Here is a 21,860-nt window from a genome sequence, read left to right as displayed (position 1 = left end):
TCCCTCGCTCATGCAGTCTACAATTAAACTTTAAACCTGAAGGACAAATACCAAAAGTGACATAAAAGTCAAGGCCTCAGGGACAGGCACTGTAGCACAATGGGTTAAGCTGCTGCCTGTAATACCAGCATACCATGTGGGTTCTTGAGTGAGTCCTGGATGCTCTACTTCCAATCAAGCTCCCTAGTGATGTGTCTGGTAAAGCAGTGGAAGAGAGCCCAAGTGCTTGTGCCCCCGCTCATCCTGTAAGAGACCCATATGAAGTTCCTGGCTGCTAGTCTTCAGCCCTTGCCATTATGACCATTTAGAGAGTGAAACCGTGGATAGGAGAGCACTCTCTGTGTGTGATGTTTTCAAATAAGTAAAAGAATCATAAAAAACAAAATGGACAAGCAAACATACAAAAAACAAACAAAACAACCTTGATAGACCAGAGAACTAAGGGCAAATAATGACCTAATTCAATAGTTCTTAACTTAAAAACTTTACTTCTGAAGGTTAAGAATAAGTAATTTAGTAGTAAGTTGGTAAATGCAGTTGTATATAACATACTGAGAACCTGAAAATGAGGTTAAGAAAAGCATTTTTGGCCAATCAAAATAAACAGCAATTAGACCTGTGAAAATACTATTTACTGAAGGAATGGCTTAATTTATCTTATATAAGGAAGGCCAAGTTCAAAGTTCTGTGCAGTAGGATTGGGAGGCAAATCATTATTCATTCAGCAAACATTGTATGTAACCATAGGCAGAGTCTACATTTGTATTTCTATTTTCTAAGAGAAGAAGAAAGAAATAGGAATTTTATCGCTTCTCGGCCTTTTGGCTAAGATCAAGTGTAGAAATAGGAATTTTGTATTCAGGCTTGGGATTTTTATATTCACACCTTAGCTTTTGGCATCTCTATCTTAAAAAGGAATAGCTTTTTCATTTTAAAAATCTCTACCCATTGACAAGTAAAGAATAATAACTTTATGCTAAGGTGTAGATGTATTGATACTTGCTTAGAGAAACTCAGTATATTTTTGGGGCACCCGGAGCTTTGGTGTAGTAGGTTGAATCTCTGGTGGCGGTGCTGGCATGCCATAAGAGTGCTGGTTTCTGTCTTGGCTTCTTGGTTTCTTTACATCCAGTCCAGCTTCCTGCTTGTTTTCTGGGAAAGCAGCGGATCAGATCAGCTCTGGTCATTGTGACCATTTGAGGAGTGAAACAATGGATGGAAGACCTCTCCATGTCTTGCCCTGAAACTCTGCCTTTCAAATAAAAATAAATAAATAAATAAATCTTTTTTTAAAAAGTAGGAACTTCATTTTTATTTGAAAAGCAGAGAGATCTTCTATCTGCTGATTCACTCCCCAAATGTGAAGTCAGGAGCCTGAAACCCAAAACAGATTTTCTGTGCAGATGACAGGGACCAATTATTTGAGCCATCATCTACTTCCCACTGGAGCGCACATAACAGGAAGTTGGAATCAGAAGCAGATCTGGGACTGCAACCCAAACATTGGTACATAGGATGTGAGCAGCCTAAGTAGATTTTTTTAAATTTAAAATTAATTAATTTATTTCAAAGGCAGAGTTAGAGAAAGAGAGACAGAGATTGGGAATTTCATCTTCTTTTCTCACAATGGTAACAGGTTCCCAAGTACACAGGCCATCTTCTGCTGCTTTCCCAGGCACATGACCAGGGATTGGAAGAAGATCAGCCACGTCTCCTGGGACATCAGTGCCTCAGGTGGCAGCTTAATCCTTTATGCCAGAGCTGTACCAAATACCCAGCCCAAGAATTTTTTTTGTTAAAGATTTATTTATTTTTATTGGAAAGGCAGATTTACAGAGTGAATGAGAGATAGAGAGAAAGATGTTTCATCTGCTGGTTCACTCTCCAAGTGGCCACAATGGCTGGAGCTCAGCCCATCCAAAGTTAGGAGCCAGGGACTTCTTCTGGAACTATCCCATGGGTGCAGGGTCCCAAGGCTTTGGGCCATCCTCTGCTGCTTTCGCAGACCACAAAAAGGGAGCTGAATGGGAAGTGGAGCAGTCAGGACCTGAATTGGCACCCATATGGGATCCCAGCAGATGCAAGGCAAGGATTTAGCCTCTAAGCCCTCGTGCCAGGCCCTGTTGGTTAGTCTTGATTTCAGTTGGAGTCATACCAGTTTTTAAATCCAGAGTGTTTTTAACTTTTTATTCTAACATTTCGTTTTGTTGTCCTAGCAGTTACTTTTGTGTTAATATGTGTTTTACTAATTACGGCTTTTCTTTAATCACAGATTTATATCTGAAACTGGAAGATGTGACCCACAAATTTAATAAGCCTTGTATAATGGATGTAAAGATTGGACGAAAAAGCTATGATCCTTTTGCATCGTCTGAGAAGATTCAGCAGCAGGTCAGCAAGTATCCGCTAATGGAGGAGATTGGGTTCCTGGTGCTTGGCATGAGGGTAAGAATGATTATCAGTAAAATACCCATATTTATCTTTACATGTCCTTTCTTGGAATTATGGCTGTCCTTATAATACTTATATATTGGAATACAGCATGTCTTTCGGATTCAGCTGTTGACACCTCCTCAATGTGTCAGCTCCGTGAGGTCACAGGTTTTTATTTTTTGGTAACTGAGACAGGATCTTTGTCTCAGTAGTGCTGATCTGTAGGAGGCAATTAAAAAAAAATGGTAGTATCAACTTCAAGACTATGACTAGTAATTTTTCTGTTTTTAAAGATTTATTTTTTATTGGAATGTCAGCTTTACAGAGAGAAGGAGAGACAGAGAGGAAGATCCTCCATCCCCAAATGGCCACAATGGTCAGAGCAGAGCCTATCCAAAGCCAGGAGCCTCCTCTGGGTCTTCCACATGGCTTTGGGCCATCCTTGACTGCCTCCCAGGCTATAAGCAGGGAGCTGGACGGGAAGCGGAGCAGCCGTGGTATGAACCGGCATCCACATGGGAACCCGGCACATGCAAGGCAAGGACTTTAGCCATTAGCTACTGCCCTGGGCCCTGTAATTTTGTTTTAAAGAAGTTTTAAGGTTAGGTGCAAAATAAATATTTAAAGTATACTCTTTTTTCATAATATTACATCAAAAATATGAAAAAATTCTTTGTCATCAATGTTTTCCTATGTTTACAAAATATAAATTTAAAAAACAGGTGATTATTTCAGACTTTGGAGTTTAAAAACAGTTGTTGTATTTGCTCACAATTCTGTGGACTGGTAATTTGAGCAAGCTCACGTAGGCATTTCTTCTGATGTCATTTAGGATCTTTCATGTGACTGTAGAGATCTGATGACTCACTGGCATGACTTAGGTTACTTCACTTGCGTGTCTGGGAATTGACTGGCTGTTCTTTCAGAAGGTAGTGTCAGTCAGAAGTCTAGCAGAGGTTTCCTCCTGTCCCAGGACCACATTGTGGGAAGAAAGAAACATGATCTGTGAGGGTGCTTGAAATCTTACCTAGGTAGAGAAGTTACTTGTCTTTATTCCTGTGGAATTCTCTATCCAGAAGTCAATTATAGAGCCAGTCCACATAGGGAGGAAAAGTAAGCTTCACTTTGTTTTTCTGCTAAAGAATATTTCAACTTGTTTTTCTTTTTAATTTCATTTGGTTATTTTAAGATTTATTTTATTTATCTGAAAGACAGACTAGGCTCAGTGGAGAGCTGGACTGAAAGCAGACTAGAAGCAAACCAGCGCTCTGGTACTAGATGCCAGTGGCGTAGGCAGTGGCCCAACTTGCTGTGGCACAACCCTGGCCCTTATACTCCTCCTTTGATGATGGATAGTTAAGTTACAACTCTAGCAATAATGTGCTCAAGGATGGAAGAAATGGAAGAAGTCATTATGGAACGTCATATTCAGAAAGTTGTATGTCTAGGTATGTGGAAATGAAGTTTGTGTGCCTCTACCAGAGAGTTGGTTACCTGTTTACTCTCAGTGCAGTTTTAAAGTGTAAGTGGGAGATAGGAGATCTTCCCCTTGTTCTTTATGCAGGAGACTAAGAGTTAGCATCATAGGTGAATTATTAATTCTGTATTAATAATCCGTTTGATTGTTATTTTATTCTGATTTTGAATAAAACTAGAGATATTTTTTTCCCAACAGTGTTACTAAATAACTCTTTAAACTTTAAACCTTCCCTGTTTTCAGACCTCATATTTTTCTGCTTTTTTTCCCCATTTTTCACAAATTTGTTTTCTGCTTCTGAAATAAATGAAAGCAAAGCTTCATTTTCTTTTGCCACAGGTAGATCTACACACTTCACCTGATGGACAAACAGCCCTGCAGTGCCTTTCATTCCCTCTACTCCTTCCTGTCAGGTTAAAGAATTCTCTGTCCTCTGACTGAAGACAGCCCTTGAATCTCGAGTCTTCAGGCCCATGCTATCACTCCCCCCCCCTTTTTTTGTTAGAAATCCTCAGCTTCTTCCCTTTTACATTTATTTATTTCCCTTTTATTTTTAGTATGTTCAAATCACTCTAAAATCTTTGGTTTTTAATTTTAAAAATATTTTTATTTGAAAGATTTTACAAGAGGGAAGGAAAGATAAAGAAGGTCTTCCATCTGCTGGCTCAATTCCCAGTTGGCTCCAGTGGCCAGAGCTGATCCAAAGCCAGGAGCCAGGGGCCTCCTTCAGGTCTCTCACTTTGTTGCAGAGTCCCAAGGATTTGGACCATCCTCCACTGCTTTCCCAGGCTATCAGCAGGGAGCTGGAATGGAAGTGGAGCTGTTAGGACACAACCTGGCCATACAGGATGCCAGTGCCACAGGAGGGAGGATTAACCTGCTACATTACCTGACTGGCCCCTGACATTTTTAAAAATTGAGACATCAAAACCCAACTTTATGGCCCGACGCTGTGGCCTAGCGGCTAAAGTCCTCATCTTGAGTGCGCTGGGATCCCATAAAGGGTGCCAGTTCCAATCCCAGCAGCTCCACTTCCCATCCAGCTCCCTGCTTGTGGCCTGGGAAAGCAGTCAAGGATGGCCCAAAGCCTTGGGACCCTGCACCCTCATGGGAGACCTGGAAGAAGTTCCTGGCTCCTGACTCCAGATTGGCACAGCACTGGCCTTTGTGGTCACTTGGGGAGTGAATCATAGGACGGAAGATCTTCCTCTCTGTCTCTCCTCCTCTCTCCAAATAAATATCTGACTTTGTAATAAAAATAAATAAATCTTTAAAAAAAAACCAGCTTTACTCTGCCATGTTCTGTAGTTATGGATTTAATTTCTCTGCCTTTCACAGCTACAAACTAGTTTTTTTCAGGTTCCTTGCTTGCTAGGCAGAATTCAGCTCATTTGCTGAATTCAGGCCTTTGCTCTAGTGTGCTGCCAGATTGGTTCTTCACTAATGTCCTTAATCATATCCCCATGTTACTAAACAAGCAGTTTTTATTACTCACCTTATTTTACTTTGAAAAGCAGCCTTCACAGATGACTGAGTCTTCCTGGAAATATTCTTTTCTTTTAAAGATGTATTTATTTTTATTGGAAAGGCAGATTTACAAAGAAGGAGAAACAAAAAATTCTCTACTGGCTCACTCCCCAAGTGGCTGTAATGGCTGGAGCTGAGCTGATCCAAAGCCAGGAGCCAGGAGACTCTTGGGGGTCTCCCCTGTGGGTGCAGGGACCCAAGGCTTTGGGCTGTCCTCTGCTGCCTTCTCTGGCCACAAGCAGGGAACTGGATGGTAAGTGGAGCAGACAGGACAGGAACTGGCACCCATATGGGGTCCCAGGGCATGGAAAGCTAGGATTTAGCTACTAGGCTATTGCGCTAGGCCCCTCCTGGAAATATTTTTGTAATCCCTAAAGCAACCCTCTCTTCTGGTTTCTTCTTCTTCTTCTTTTTTAGATTTATTTTTATTGCAAAGTCAGATATACAGAGAGTAGGAGAGATAGAGAAGATCTTCTGTCCAATGATTCACTCCCCAAGTAGCCACAATGGCTGGAGCTGAGCTGATCCAAAGGAGCCAGGAACCTCTTACAGGTTGACACGGGTGTGAAGTACCAAGGGCTTGGGCTGTCCTCTACTGCTTTCCCAGGCCATAAGTAGGTTGCTGTATGGGCAGTAGGGCTGCCAGGACACCAACCAGTGCCATATGGGATACCAATGCATGCAAGGTGAGGACGTTAGCTGTTAGGCTATCACACCTGGCCCAATACAGCATGGTGTTTTGCAATATAAATAAGTCAATCATATTTTTGCCTAATCTTGTAAGAATGTTTTTAGAGTCTGATTTCATGTTGGGATCTGTAATATACTTTTGTTCCGGCTAGCTGAGCCAGTGACGTGGACACGGAGAAGGTCTGGGGATGAAGCTCCGACCAGTGATGGTGGAAGTCTCTCTCAAGCCTCTCCCTGAAGCCTCTGTAGTACTCCTTGTATATTCTTTTCCCCAAGCCCTTAAACAGAACAATAGGATGCCAATGAGTCTGATTAGAAGAGGTGCCTTTAGCAGCAAGCCCATTTCCTGAGTGCTAATCAATTCCTTAGCCCATAACACACTTAAATGTTTGTGTATGCTTTGAAAAAAGAGTTGAATGTCATTCATATGCATGTGGATGTCCAATTGTCCTAACACCATTTGTTGTAAAAAGTATTCTTCCCTCCACTGAATGGTATTGACACTCTTATTGAAAGTCAATGGACCATGCTCTGTTGTGAAAGCCTAGTGACTAAATCCTTGCATTTACCGGGGTCCTCTTTGGGCAGTTGTTCCTGTTCCTCCTGCTCCACTTCCCATCCAGCTCCCTGCTTGTGACCTGGGAAAACAGTGGAGAACAGTCCAAAGCCTAGGGACCCTGTACCTGCATGGGAGACCTGGAGGAGGTTCCTGGATTCTGGCTTCGGATCAGCTCAGCTCTGGCTGTTGTGGCCACTTGCGGAGTGAACCAGTGGATGGAAGATATTTCTCTTTGTAAATCTGCCTTTCCAAGTTAAAAAAATAATAATAATAAGAGTAAATAAAGCATAATTGAGGACTTATTTTTGGACTCAATTCTACTTAACTCACTTTGCCTATTGTTACCCCATGCCACACTGCCTTCATTTAAGTATCTGAGGGGGGTAGGTTTTGAATTCTTAAGTTTTCCTGCTTTGTTCTTTTCCATTAACTTAATGTGGTTTATTAAGATATACGCAATAAGGGATAGAAAAAAAAGCCCTTTAAAAACAAAAATATCAAAAAGAAGTGGGTATAGAGTGATTTTGGAAAAGTTGGGATTTTTAAACTTTGACAAAAGATAGTAATAGCTATAAAACCAAGAAGCAGCAGAGCATATTTTAACACTGAGTTCATGTAGAGACACAGGAGTATAGGGGAATGAGCTAGATGGAATATATATCATCTTAAAAGAACCATACTGAAGAAAAGTTACTGATATCAGGATCTTGTTTTGGGATTTAGTAGATTTTGTGTTTTGAAATTGTGTCTTTATGGGTTAATCTTAAATATTGTATATGTGATTGTTGATTTTTCCAATTTTGTATTGATTTCAAAAGTAGTTTAAATATAATTTGTAGAAGTTCACTTCAATTAAAAATGTATAATTTAAATTATTAAAGGATTTCATTTTAAGTGTTCTAGTATATTTTGACAATTGAAATTTTTTTTTATCAAAAAGCACCCTTTGGGGAGAGGTAACGTTTCCTCATTGCCTGAGAAGATACCTCTCGTTTGATCCTCATGAACACATTGTCTATAAAATCAGATTCTTTCTTGTATATTTGTTTGTAATTGTGTGAGATACTAACTTTTTTCTCATAAATTGATCTAAATATGTGTGTTCAGATGCTTGAATTTGCTTCTGACATTGTCAAGTTCATGAACAGTAAGCAGCTCCGGAGTGTGACGCACGGAGAGGCGGAGCTTCCTTTTGCTTTTTCACTCACTGATTTCTCCCAGCTTTCCTCCCCCACCCCCCTTTTTTTTTAAGATACCATTTTTGCTATATATTTATGTTTTCAATTAGAATGTAACTTTTGCTTGCTGGGTATCTTGGCTCTTGCAAGTGCTGGTGGTGAGTAAGGATTGGAGAGACTTTCAGATCTCTTTCCATTCCTATTTTAGTGAGATAGAAATAAACAGGAAAATAAAAAGTACAGTGTTTGAAACTATTTAGTTTTTTCTCTGTGAAATTTACATTTTCATGTGTAAAACTTATTTTGGCTCAGATGATGTACTCCTGAGTAGTAGAACAGTGACAACTTTTATTGGTAGGGTTTTTTTAAAACACATTTTACATGTGTTTAACACTTTTTATATTTGTAATCATACATAATTTTTGTTGTTTGTAAAGTGGTTTCTTCCACTCATATGTTTTCTTAGGAAGTTTTTGAGAAGATGCATAGTTTTATGGTTCATACTACAAAAAAGAGAAATGTGGTTGAAATTTCTGAGGTTTGACTGGAAATGTCTTCCCAGATGATTACGTAGTCACAGATTGTTCAGCATTTTGGTGGGGGTCTTGTTAGCATTTCATTTTGTATATTTTGGTCTTGGATGTATTTGGATTTTGACCTGGCATATTGGATTAATACACCTTCTCCCTTCATTCAGATGACTGTTTAATCAGACTAATATTATATGATAGATAATTTTCCACTGATTTAAAATTAATATCTACTACATAATTCTCATACATATGACTAAATATGCATATAAATATATAATATGTATATAATACATATAAAATATATAGTATGTATATAAAAATAATATACACAAATAATATGTATGTTATACACATATAAATATACATAAATTTGTGTATATATATGCATACTTAAGATTTATTTATTTTGATTGAAAAGACAGATTTACAGAGAGAAGAAAGAGAGAGAAAAATATCTTCCATCCAGTGGTTCACTCCACAGATGGCTGCAATGGCCAGAGCTAAGCTGATCCAAAGCCAAGAGCTTCTTCCAGGTCTTCCACATGGATTCAGACTTCCAAGGTTTTGGGCCATCCTCCTCTGCTTTCTCTGGCCATAAGCAGGGAGCTGGCTGGGAAGTGGAGCAATCAGGACAAAAAAAGGCACCCATATGAGATGCTGACACTTGGATATGAAGATTGGCCAATTGAGCCATTGTGTTGGCCCTTCTAAAATGTATTTTAGTGTTTGTGTCATCTTTTAATTTAGATTTCTTTTGGCTATTTTTTGGATTTGTTTTATTTGAATTTCTTTTGATTATTTTTGTTTTTCTGTGAACTTTAGAATTAGCTTGTTTGGCTACAGAAATCACTAACACATTTATTATGGGTTTAAATATTTTTTTAAAGATTTGTTTATTTTTATTGCAAAGTCAGGTATGTATTTGGAGAGAGGATGAGAGGCAGAGAGAAATATCTTCCGTCTGATGATTCACCCCTTAAGTGACCTCAGCGGCCAGTGCTGCGCTGATTTGAAGCCAGGAGCCCAGATCCTCCTCTGAATCTCCCACGCTGGTGCAGGGTCCCAAGGCTTTGGGCCGTCCTTGACTGCTTTCCCAGGGCACAAACAGGAAGCTGGATGAGAAGTGGAGCTGCTGGGATTAGAACCAGCGCCCATAAGAGATCCCAGCGCGTTCAAGGCGAGGACTTTAGCCTCTAGGCCATGGTGCCAGGCCCAGGTTAAATATTGTTAACTCACTCTAATTGTAGATAAACTAGAGCTTTAAAAGTGGATCTTGGGCCCGGCACAGTGGCCTAGCAGCTGAAGTCCTCGCCTTGAAAGCCCCGGGATCCCATATGGGCGCCACTTCTAATCCCGGCAGCTCCACTTCCCATCCAGCTCCCTGCTTGTGGCCTGGGAAAAGACTGCGCCCGCGTGGGAGACCCAGAAGAGGTTCCAGGTTCCCGGCTTCGGATCGGCGCGCACCGGCCCGTTGCGGCTCACTTGGGGAGTGAATCATCGGACGGAAGATCTTTCTCTCTGTCTCTCCTCCTCTCTGTATATCTGGCTGTAATAAAATGAATAAATCTTTAAAAAAAAAAAAACAGTAAAATAAAAATAAAACAAAAGAAATACCTCATCTTAAAAAAAAAAAGTGGATCTTTTATAATGTTGAATTTTCTCTGAGAACATGGGTATATTCCTTAGAAATATTTGAAAGATGTCTTTACATAGATCTTGTGCTGTTTTGTTCTTTGCATTTGTAGGTGGAGTCTTCTGTGTACTTTATAACTGGTTATCTGAAGCTTATTTTTTGTTTACTAGTTTGTGCATCACCACCATTTTAAGTTTTTATTGTTTGTATTCATTGCATATTTTCTAGTGTGCAGTCCCTTTATGTGCATGATGATGCCTCTTATTTCTGTTTGCATTTGCTAGTAACACCGGGATAGTGTCAGATAACAATAATTACAAAAGACAATGTAGCAGAACACTTTTCTTGCACTTTTTTTTCCATTTCAAAAGTAATGCTTCCTTATTTTTCATTTGCACTTCAGTTAATATTGGAAATATTCATCTCTACTTATCTGCAAGCGCTTATCTGCTAGATGCCTTTCTGCTTGATTCTTATGAGCTTTTTTTTTTTTCTTCAGAAATCTGTTAGAATGAATTACATGAGTAACTGTCATATTTCGTCACCTTTGTGTGGTTGGCATCATCTCCTCGTGGTCAAGAGTTGGTAGTTTTTTTTTTTTAACAGTAACTGCTTGTCTTTGACAGGTTTATCATGTTCAGTCTGATAGCTATGAGACACAGAACCAGCACTATGGAAGAAGCTTAACAAAAGAAACTATTAAGGATGGTAAGAAACTTCAAATGCTTTTATTGGGACCGGAGTTGTGTTGCAGTGTGTAAAGCTGCTGCCTGTGATGCTGGCCACTCTGCTTCCGATCCAACTGCTTAGCGATGGTCTGGCAGAACCAGCAGTAGATTGCCCAGGTACTTGGGTGTCCACCATGCACAGGGGAGACCTGGATGAAGCTGCTGGCTCCTGGCTTCAGCGCTGACCAGTTTGACCATCTGGAGAGTGAACCGATGGATGGAATTCTCTCTCTCTGTGTCTCTCTCTGTAACTCCATCTTTCTAATAAGTGAATGATGCTTTTAAAAAATACTTTGAGTAGTTAAAATGATTCTAAAGATATTTTACTTTTAGTTCTTCTTTGGAATAATGACTATATTAAAAATAAACCATTTTTTTAAACAAAAATTTGTATTTATGGAAGTGGGTTAATGATACTCAAACCATGAGTCCATGGTTCTCTTTCATTTTCATTGCTATTTTTATGCTTTTGGAAAAAAAGTTTGTGAACCAATTATCTGCCTAAATATTGGACTTGAGTTAGTTCTTAAATTATATTTCACTTTTAGATTTATTTATTTGAATGGCAAGTGACAGAGACACACACAGAGTTACATAGAGTGCGTCTGTCTGCTTGTTCAGTCCCCAGGTTCCTGCATAGGTCTGGGCCACACTGGAGTGTCATATTTGTCAGTACTATCCAGCTCTCTCATGTGCTTGGCAGGGACTCAAGTACTTCCCACGGTGGGCATTCAGTAGGAAGCTGGATTAGAAGCTGAGTCATTACTTGAATACAGTCACCTTGATGCTGACTATGGACATCCCAAGTGGCGTCCTAACCACCATGCCAAATGCTCCTCTTTAGAATAATTTTTAAAATAGGAGATTTAGGTAGCAGTGGATTGAAATGAGCCATTACATAAGAGCCTTCAAAATGTTGTAGCATGTATTTTTACTAAATCTTTACTGGGTTTCCCATTTACAGTTGAAATGTCGTAATGAAAAACCAGAGGCATTAAAAGCATTCAAATAAAGTCTGTTAGCATACAGATATGCTTCTGAAATATTTGTGCTTGAGATACAGGAGAGGTAGTGAGCCTAGATTTCTGGAAATGATAGTATATTAGAAGAGCTATGTATATCTGCTGAGATAAAGAAGAGCTCTGTGCAGAGTTTATGAAAGAAATTTTATTTATATTAAAAAAAATCCATGGTGTGAACTTAGAAAATATTATATGCTTTGCTGTACTTACTCAGCGGCAAGATAATTACCCAGATTAGCTATTTTTAAATTATCTTAAGCAACAATTTTAGTTGCTTAATTCTATTTGGAATTCTTTTTAATAGTTTCTGTACCAAGGAGGAAAAAATGATTTAAAAACAGAAATGAAATGAAATTACATATACCTTTAAGTTCCTGCATATGATAAACCAGGCATAATTTTAGAAGGTGCTTGAATATGGCAACTGACAGCATTTGTCTCAGATTTATCTTTTTCTTTCTTTTTAAAGATTTGCTTATTTTTATTGGAGAGTCAGATTACAGAGAGGAGAGACAAAAGATCTTCCATGCACTGGTTCAGTCCCAAAGTGATCACAACAGCCGTAACTAAGCCAATTTGAAGCTAGGAGCCTCTTCCAGGTCTTCACACAGGTTCAGGGTCCCAGAGCTTTGGGCTGTGCTTTTCCAGGCCACAAGCAGGGAGCCGGATAGGAAATGGAGCAGCTAGGACACAAAGTGGCATCCATATGGATCCCTGCACATGTAAGGCAAGGACTTAAGCCACTAGGCTACTGCCCTGGGATTCTCCTTGCTCCTTCCCCAAGTTCCCTTTTCCCTCACTGAGTTACCCTGTATTATTATTATGGCATAGTTCTTCATAAACAGTCATATGTCCATCATTGCAGGCCTGGACAATAGCAGAGTCCAGCATCCTATTGTCAAGCTATAGTTAACAGTATCATTGGGAGTCCATCTTTGATCTGGAAGAAAAGATGCATACTGCATTGTATCCTCACAGTTGGATATGATAGTCTCCATTACACAGTTACTATACATCCCCTTAAATGAAAAGCCACAAAAGAAAATCAACAGGAAGAAAAGAAGAAATTAAAAATGTCATGAAGTTAAATAACATGCTACTGAATGACTAATGTGTTGCTAAAGAAATGAAAAAGAAAACCAAGAATGAGTCACTGAATAATTTAATAAGAAAGTATTTTGAAAAGATGCAACAACAACAAAAAAATCCAAGAATATAGTTTCTTCAGATCTTTGTTGGTGAGGTATGTCTTCTGTAGGCAACAAATAGATGTGGTTTTTTGTTGTTGTTGTTTTTTAGTCAAGTCTATCACAATTGTTGGATGTGGTTAAGCCACTGACATTCAGTGTTAATAAGAATAGGAGGTAATTTGGTTCTGTCATTTTAGCAATGGGTTGTTCATTGTTTGATTTAGTCTTCTGTTGTTATTTTACTAGGATGTTCTTCAGATTTGCCTTTGGTTTTGGTGGGTGCTATTCCTTTTCTCTGTTAAGAGAACATGTTTAAGCATCTTTTGTAGGGCAGATTTGGAGGAGACTTGTTCTTTGAGCTTTTCTTTACTGTGGAGGAATTTTATTTCATTTTCATAGACAGGAAAGCTTTGCTGGGTACATTATTCTGAGCTGAGATTTTTTTTCCTTTTAGAATCTGAAAATTGTCGCTCCATTCTGTTCTGGCCAGTAAAGTTTCCTATTAGAGGTCTCCTATAAATTTGTTTGGCATTCTTTTATATGTCAATTGATTTTTTTCACATGCACATTTAAAGATCTTTTTCTTATGAGTGACTGGAGAGAGCTCGACTATCATGTGTCGTGGTGAGGATCACTTTTGGTCAACCCTGTTGGGAGTTCTGCGCCTCTCCTGGATGTTTCCCAATTCTTTCTCTAGATTAAGAAAATTTTCCCTTATTATTTCATTGAATACACCTTTAAACCCAGCTTCTCTTTCTTCACCTTCTGGGACTCCCACGACTCTTACATTTGGCCTTTTAATAGTGTCTTTCAGTTTTTGAATACTTTTTTAAGCATGACCTAGCTCTGTTTCCAGTTTTTTCTTTGTGTCCTCCTAGTGACAGGAAATACCTTCCAGTTCTGAGATTCTTTCTTTTGCTTCTTTCATTCTATTTTGGAGACTCTGCACTGTACTTTAATTTGTTCCACTGTATTCGTAATTTCTGAAATATCAGCGTTCATTTGATTCATTTCCTGTGTGACATGTTCCTTAAATTTCTTGAACTCCTGTATTATGTGCTTCTTGTTGTTGACAAGAAGCTTTAGAACAAGTGTTTTGAATTCTGCATTCCCCCGTTTTCTCAATGTATTCCTCAGTTAACTCTGAGGTTGGCTTTTGCTCCTTTCCCATGCGTCTGCAATTCAATTTTACTTACTGTGATTGGCACACAACTCTTCGCAGTCACTTATGTCACTCCCTCCAGCAAGTTCCAGGTCTGGGTTCTTATGTTAGACTTCACCATGGTCTCCATAGCCCCGGCTCCTAGCTCACCCCTCTCCACTTCCTGTGACACTGCTGAGGCTGTACCATTGTCTGCCCAAACTTTCTCCCACTTCCAGTTGGAGCAGATCCCAGGATTAGGGAGACACCTGGTGTCCTATATAGCTAGGTTGTTGTTGGTGCTGATCTTGCCAGAACCTGTTGGCCATTAGGTCTGAGGGCCACACGGACCTATTTTGACCCATACGGTACCGAAGCTGGCATTAGTTTCCCTGTGGGACCAGTGTAATGCATGGACCTCAGTGAATTTGCTCCCAACTCTGCACATGTGCTGCTAACTATTGTCCCTGCAGTCTTAAATTATTTCCACACCATAAAAAATGGCGCCTGATGTGCCACTACTAGAGTTCTTGATCTGCTAGCCCTCAGACCTGAGGGCTACTTGAACCTGTCTTGAGTGGAACCTGTAGGATGTCATGTTGTTGCAGTTCCCTGAGCCAGCAATGAGTTCACTCCCAGCTCTGTGCATGCATAGTACTGTCCCATTTCCTTTTCCTCCCTATACAAAATGGCACCCATTTCTGCTGTAGGGGGCAGACTGGGCTGTGAAACCTACCTTGTTCCTACATTGTCCATCTGGGACCTGCTGCTGTGTCTGCTCCTGGTCAAATCAAACTAACCAGTTCTTTGTCTGAGTTCACCTCCAGAGCTCCTGGTAAATGTCCCTTCTTGTCTTGTTGCTAGTGAGGGTTCTGCTGCCTGTGTAGTTCAGATCGTACTTACTGAATGCCACTGGGGTATCTGTCACTGCAACACCACACCGTTGTGTCCGCTGCTTTCCTGTGTCAGTCAGTCTCCAGGTGCCCCTCTGATGTCATTCTTCCTTCTTCTATTTCCTGGAATGTGCCCTGTCTACTTCACACTGGCTGATTTTTCTCCATCTGTTTAAATGTGTCCTTGCCCTATTCCCTAACTTAAAACAAACAAACAAACAAAAGATTTAGTCAGTATTCCTGAAAACAAGTAAAATTGGATAGAACTGGTTTGATTTAGCATTTTTTAAAAAGATTTATTTATTTAAAAGAGTTACAGAGGGAAAAGCAGAGATATATTCTATTTTGGTTCACCTCGTTACCCGCCCCCCCCCCCCCCCGCCCCCCTTGCATTGGCTGCAACATCCAGGCCTGGGCTAGGCTGAAACCAAGAACAAGTGGTTTCATTTGGATCTCCTATGCAAGTACAGGGCCCCAGGCCCCAAATACTTGGAATGTCTTTCTCTGCGTTCCCGGGCACATTAACAGGGAGTTGCATTGGATGTGGAGCAACCAGAAGTTGAACTGGCATCCATATGCTGGAGTGTTCGATAATGGGCTATCAACATCATTAAAATTATTTTCATTTGGCTCTGTGTTTTAGGTTGGCTGTATAATATGCTTCCAAAAAATCAAGTGAATTGTTATAAAATCCCTACCAAGGATAAATGGTGCAAATCTTGGAATCACATTTCTTATAGATAACTAAACTAGCAGTCTATCTGTAATAAACTTCCATTTTTACCTAAATGAAATATTTCATCTTAGGTTAGGACCATTTTTAAAGATTTATTTATTAATTTGAAAGTGTTAGAGAATGAGAGCGAGAGAAAAAGGAGAGAGATCTTTCTGGCCACAGTGACCAGAGCAGGTCCAGGCTAAAGCAGGAGCTCTCCCACATGAGTTGAAGGAGCCCAAATATTTGGGCTGTCTTCAGGTGCTTTCCTAGGTACATTATCAGGGAGCAAAGTTAGAAGTGGAATAGCTGGGGCATGAGTCAGAGCCCACACAGGATGCAAGTGTTGCAGGCGCTGGCTTTACCTGCTACATTATAACACTGGCACCCATTAGTGTCATTGAAATCCTTTCTAATGAGAGTATCTTCACCAAAAATTAAACTTCTCTGACTAGAGTTCTTGGATTGCCACAATTAACTGTTCAATTAATTGCAAGATATATGATAGGGAAACAGTTGAACTATTTCTGTGATAAATTTGTTTCTCAACTGATACCTATTTTTATAATCTAACGGTAATCCTAATGTTTTCCTTTTTGTAGGAGTCTCCAAGTTTTTTCATAATGGATTATGCTTAAGAAAAGATGCTGTTGCTGCCAGTATTCAGAAGATTGAGAAAATTCTTCATTGGTTTGAAAGCCAGAAGCAGCTTAACTTTTATGCAAGTTCATTACTGTTTGTTTATGAAGGTTCATCTCAGATAGCCACTACAAAGTCTAATGACAGAACTTTGGCAGAAAAGTTTTTGTCCAAAGGACCACTGTCAGATACGGAAGTACTGGAGTTCAACAATAACTTCCATCTGTCAAATTCCCCAGTAAATGGAAAAATAGAGTCCTCAGTAGGCAAAAGCTTATCCAAGATGTACGCTCGGCACAGAAAAATGTATTCAAAAAAGCATCACAGTCAGACTTCACTGAAAGTTGAAAGTAGAGAGCAAGACAATGGGTGGAAGAGCTTGTCACAGGAGCATTTAAATGGAAATGTACTTTCCCAACTGGAAAAAGTTTTCTACCATCTTCCTGCTGGTTGTCAAGAGATTTCAGAAGTAGAAGTGCGAATGATAGATTTTGCTCATGTGTTTCCTAGCAACACCTTAGATGAGGGATATGTTTATGGGCTCAAGCATCTAATCAGTGTACTTCAGAGTGTGTTAGATAATTGACTCCTTTGCTTCAGTCTTTTTAAGGGGTGGGTCGATCACAAGAGCAGTAATCACTCTCTGCCCCTCTAATGCTGTGTAAAGAGTTTGTATTGTGCATTGACGTTCTATTTGTCTTTATACTTTAGTAGAAAGGTTAACTTTTTTACAATCTTACTCAGGAAAACTAATTTGTTTGTTAGAAAACTATGAAGAAAAAGAAACTTAGGATTGTTAAGCAGGGAATGTGGTGGTACATGGCATAAACACCTATTTGGCTCAAGCAAAATGGAAATCATTCTTAAGTCATTAAGAGCTTTGTTCACATTCTGTAGCCAATTTATCATGAAGTCTCTGTCCACCCACCTTTGACAATGAGCCATATCTAAACTACTCTGTTATTACAACACCTTTGAAAATCTAGAAAGCACAGGTTGATACCCTTAGGACTGCTGTGTATGGAGTGACTAAAACTGGAGAAATTTCTGCTTGAGGACATTTATTGTTTCAGTTTTACATTAAAAGTCAGACCAGCATATCAAAAGGTGCTTCTTTGTGCAATTACTTAAAATTGTTGCATTCCAAAAGCAGATTTTTCCTTTCATTTCCATTTGTAGATGTCTTTTAAAATATTATAATTTAAAGAAGATAATTGAAATGCACAACAACAACAAAAATCTTGAAATTGAGAGTGCTAAATACTCTTACTGGAGTTAGCAGGAGAGAGGTTGTTTGCAAGAAGCGAAACATTTTCTTAATAAATGTTTCATTTATGGGAAAATGAGAATATACATTTGTTACATTATGAAATGTATGGTATGGCAGTGAGAAAAAAGTACAGTAAGCAGTGTGATACTTTTCTGTATTTGCAGTGCCAAAAAGGTGAATGATTAAAATTTTGCTTTATTTCTCCTTTAAACAACATTTGGAGACTTTTCTCTTAAACTTCATACATGACCACATTTAACTTGCTCGTGGTAAGAATTTATGTTGCCACAAGTAGTGTTTCCTAGATTTTCTGTTAAGTGATGAAAGGCAACATCCAGTCTTAAGTTGTTAGAGAAATATCATGTATAAATTAGTGGATCATATAAAGTTTGGTGCATATTGCAATCCATATTTTTGTTTCTCAAAACAATTTTATGTCGCATTCAACGAAATAACTAATTCGCTGGAGGTCAAGGGCAAAACTGCTTTACCTGGAAATAGAGAGGCAGATATTTAGCTTTGCTTCACACCCACTGCCTCCCAAAAAGTCCCTAGTTGTTTGCCACCAAAGCATCTACATTTTCAACCTGCAGGTATATTTGATGTCAGTTCTATCGTTCGTTCCTTTGATTTCCTGCCAACTCATCTAAACAGTTAAAAGTTTTGCTTATACATTCTTGGAATATGTCCTGAGCTTGTACGTTATTACTTTCTCCCATTTCCCCCCTAACTTTACAAATTTACCTTTAAGTCTAAGCACCTTTTTTGTATGTTAAGTGATGGAGAAAAGTATCAAAATTTTACATTTCTTACCTTCCCAAGTCTATCTTGAGGGTGCTTTTAGAATATATGAGCCCAAATAGAAGTACCAAGTGCTCTGCAAATTTTATGCTAATAAGTCTATTAAACCAAGATTATTTGAAAATTTGTATACATTTTGTTACAGTAAAATTTGATTTCTTTTATTTTTTTTATTAGAATCAATGTAAATATTTTTCATGTGGACTTCATACCTTTTTCTCTACTGCCCAAATGAGTACTGATTATAGATTTTTGTGGGATTGAATTTCAAGTTTTTTAGTTCTATTTTTTCCATTACAATATGGACTTTTGTTGTTGTTGTTATTTGGATAGTTGTTCAGGAAACCTTAAGCATAAATAATAAACACTATTCTCAATCTTAACGTGACAAGAGGCTTTTTTGTATGGAATTGGTGTCAGCCTATGTACAATGAATTTAATAAACTTAAGTATTATCAATATTTTTGCACATTTTAGCTCCAGATTTTCATTTATCTGTATTTGGAAATGTGGTTTTTATTAAATCTGTGTGTTAACTTTTTTTATACAATAGATCATGTTTTTTTTTTAAAGGAACATTTTTATCTTGTTTTTCAGGGAAGAGATTAACATCTAATTCTGTTTGTTTACATTTTTTATCACTGTTATCCAATGCTGATTTTATGTTAAGTAAGCTTACATGTAACAGTAAGTATCAGTTTATGTAACCTATATGTGACTATTTTACTGTTCTTGTCATTTGATTATGCTGAGATTTACCACTGTGGGGATAAATGATCACTATTCACCATGTGTATTTTGAATGTGTAAACATTTAGGAAGTGAAGTAAGAGTAACATTTGGGGTAATGGGATTGTTAAGCTTTTTCACCCTAGGAAACATAAATAGTGATTTTAGTGTATTTCTTTGAATGCATTCATAAAAAGGACTTTTAAAGAAATTGTGTCTGTGAATAAAACATTTCTCTAATTAAAATTTAAATTGTACAATAGTTTTATAATAAAATATTTACATTAATCGATATTTTAATATTGATGGAAGTTGCATAGATCAAACTAAAATCAATGATAAATCCTAATATTTTATCTAAATAGTTTTTCAAGAAACAGTTATGAAAATGTATATTAAATGACTGTATCATGGAGATTGTGGTGTTTAAACTCTGTATTCCTGAATCTTTGATGTATCTGGAATTATACTTCGAATGCCTCTTTACACTACAGGTTTGCTATCGAGGGGTCCTAGACTGTGTTCCGTTGAATAAGGAGTTTGGATATAATTTTAATACTTTGTGATTTCCCAGGTGTTTTTGTTTATATCAGATCTAAAGTCTAACTATCAATTATATAATGTTGCTTAAGAAAACAGTTCTCAGAGATATTTCATTTGCAAGGTTTTTTTACTTTATGCAGATGAAAACTTTTTTTTAAGATTCGACGTATTGGAAAAGACATGGGCTGAAAGAAAATGTTTGTGAAATTAAAGAATTATGTCCCCTATTTTAGTAGTTCCCTGTTATCAGTTTGGCTTTTTATACTTTGAAACTTACTTTGCTTTAAAAAATTGTTTACAGTGCTATGTGATTATCTTCTTACCCAGTGCCTTTAACCTTGATTTGATAACATTTGTCACCTTGGTTATCCTTTCTGTTACAACAAGCTGTGTTTTCATAACCTTAAAGTCATCTAAAGAGTTTTTTTGGTTTTAATTGTTGATGTTGTCATCGAAAGATGTAACAATTACCTGTTTAGACTTTGAAGAGACAGGATTGCCTTCAGAGGTCAGCATTCTTCATTAGTTCATTCAAAAATATTTATTGGCTATAAACATAGTGTGAAGCATTATTTGGCCCGCCACAGTACCTCTTCCAGCATTGTTTCTGAATAGAGTGGGACGGAGACCTAGAGATGTGAAGAAATAGCCATTGAAGGAGAATTAGCACTTTAGCTTGTGCAGAAGTAAAGGATAAGGCTCAAGTTGAGATGAAGCAACAATGTATTAGAGAGGTGAGAAAGTATGTTGTACAGCATTGTGACTTCTTTCTGGCTTTTGAATCTGGGCGGTAGTTAAATATCATATAACGAAAGCCTTAAGTTTTTACTTCACTTGCTGGTAAAGGTACGTTTAATTAGACTGTCTGTTTAGAGTAGTGTTGAGCGTAATGTTACTGTGAAAAACATTCCATTATATAGTCACAGACAAATGAACTGCAGTTTTTATTTTTTGTATGTAACAATTCAGTACAAATACATTAGATTTCAAACTTGTGTTTATCACTGGTAGTTCAAATTTGGCAGTGAAACTACTTTCCGACTAAAAATTGCATTTTTACTTAAATTTATTATTAATGTTTTAGGGAGGCTGTAACCATAGCCTTTCTCTTTTTCCAGGTTCATATTTAAGTTCCTACTGGTTCTTTTGATAACTTCTGCAATTAAACAAATTGGAATGTACTTTGAGAAAGATTGCTTTTACTTTTATCTTTTTGTTATTATTAGAGTTAAATTTGGCCTTGCGTTCACTTGCAATATATAAACAATTATGAAATGAAATAGTCTTAAGTATGATATACACTTGCATATAGATGAAAATGGTGTGCACAGAGACACTTTACTATGGGAACTGTACTGGAAATTTATGAAAGCATGTGAAATTGCACCTAAAATTGTGTTCTTAGTGACCATTAGCAGCAATGCTGAATTAATTTTACTTGATGAATGAATGTATTTTTAGTCTAGTCACAGTTTGGTTTAAATGTCTTCATGTCTTTTTTTCCTTAATGTATTTGTAAATTGTACTATTGATGTGGGGTGTTCTTGGACTGCAGGGGTTATTGTCAATGTGATTTGTGTTTTTACTTTATAAAATCATTTAATGTGATATACCAGTTTTTATAAGTGATATTTAGATAATCCTAATAACTGTATATTTGACATCTTATTAAAATGTTTTGCATTGGAACTTTTTTTTGAAATTAATTGTAATATGCCAGAACACCCCATGTATAGTTTGAAATTTTCTCTTCATAATTTGAAAATTACTCATTTACCAAATACTTCCTGTCATGGGCCAGAACCCATAGGAGTCATTCAGGATGCACAGGGTGTGTACACGCTGGAGATGATAAAGCATGGAAACTGTCGTGGATGACCTAAAAAAATCTTTGGAATCTACCTAGAGGAGACGTGTACCACAGGAGAAATAAATTGACTCACTTGTAGAATACACACTATAGTTTTAAAGGTTAAGTATGTGAGACAAGTTGGCATGTTATTTGAATTTCATGAAGCAGTTCACGAATCAGCAACTGGATAATTTCATTCACTAATTTGAAAAGGACAAAGTCAAACACCTACACAACACTCTTTTTTACCTTTGAAGACTTTTGAAAGTTGAATAAGATTCAGTACCTATTCTCAAGTTATGTACTG

General features: G+C 37.9%; 1 protein-coding gene across 1 annotated transcript in view; it reads left to right on the top strand.

Annotated features, from left to right (window-relative positions):
- Positions 1–21,390, top strand: part of IPMK (inositol polyphosphate multikinase) — a 53,930-nt gene extending 32,540 nt beyond the window's left edge. The window contains exons 4-6 of the mRNA XM_004583391.3: positions 2,273–2,445; positions 10,657–10,738; positions 16,322–21,390. Of these exons, the coding sequence (XP_004583448.2) occupies positions 2,273–2,445; positions 10,657–10,738; positions 16,322–16,944 (878 nt within the window). The 3' untranslated portion in view covers positions 16,945–21,390. The remainder of the gene's footprint in view (positions 1–2,272; positions 2,446–10,656; positions 10,739–16,321) is intronic.
- The last annotated feature ends 470 nt before the right edge of the window (positions 21,391–21,860 follow it).

The sequence above is a fragment of the Ochotona princeps genome, chromosome 13 (genome assembly GCF_030435755.1).
Source record: "Ochotona princeps isolate mOchPri1 chromosome 13, mOchPri1.hap1, whole genome shotgun sequence".
Taxonomy (NCBI): Eukaryota; Metazoa; Chordata; class Mammalia; order Lagomorpha; family Ochotonidae; genus Ochotona; species Ochotona princeps.
The sequence above is the reverse complement of the archived record's forward strand: the minus strand, read 5'-3'. Positions and strand labels throughout refer to the sequence as shown.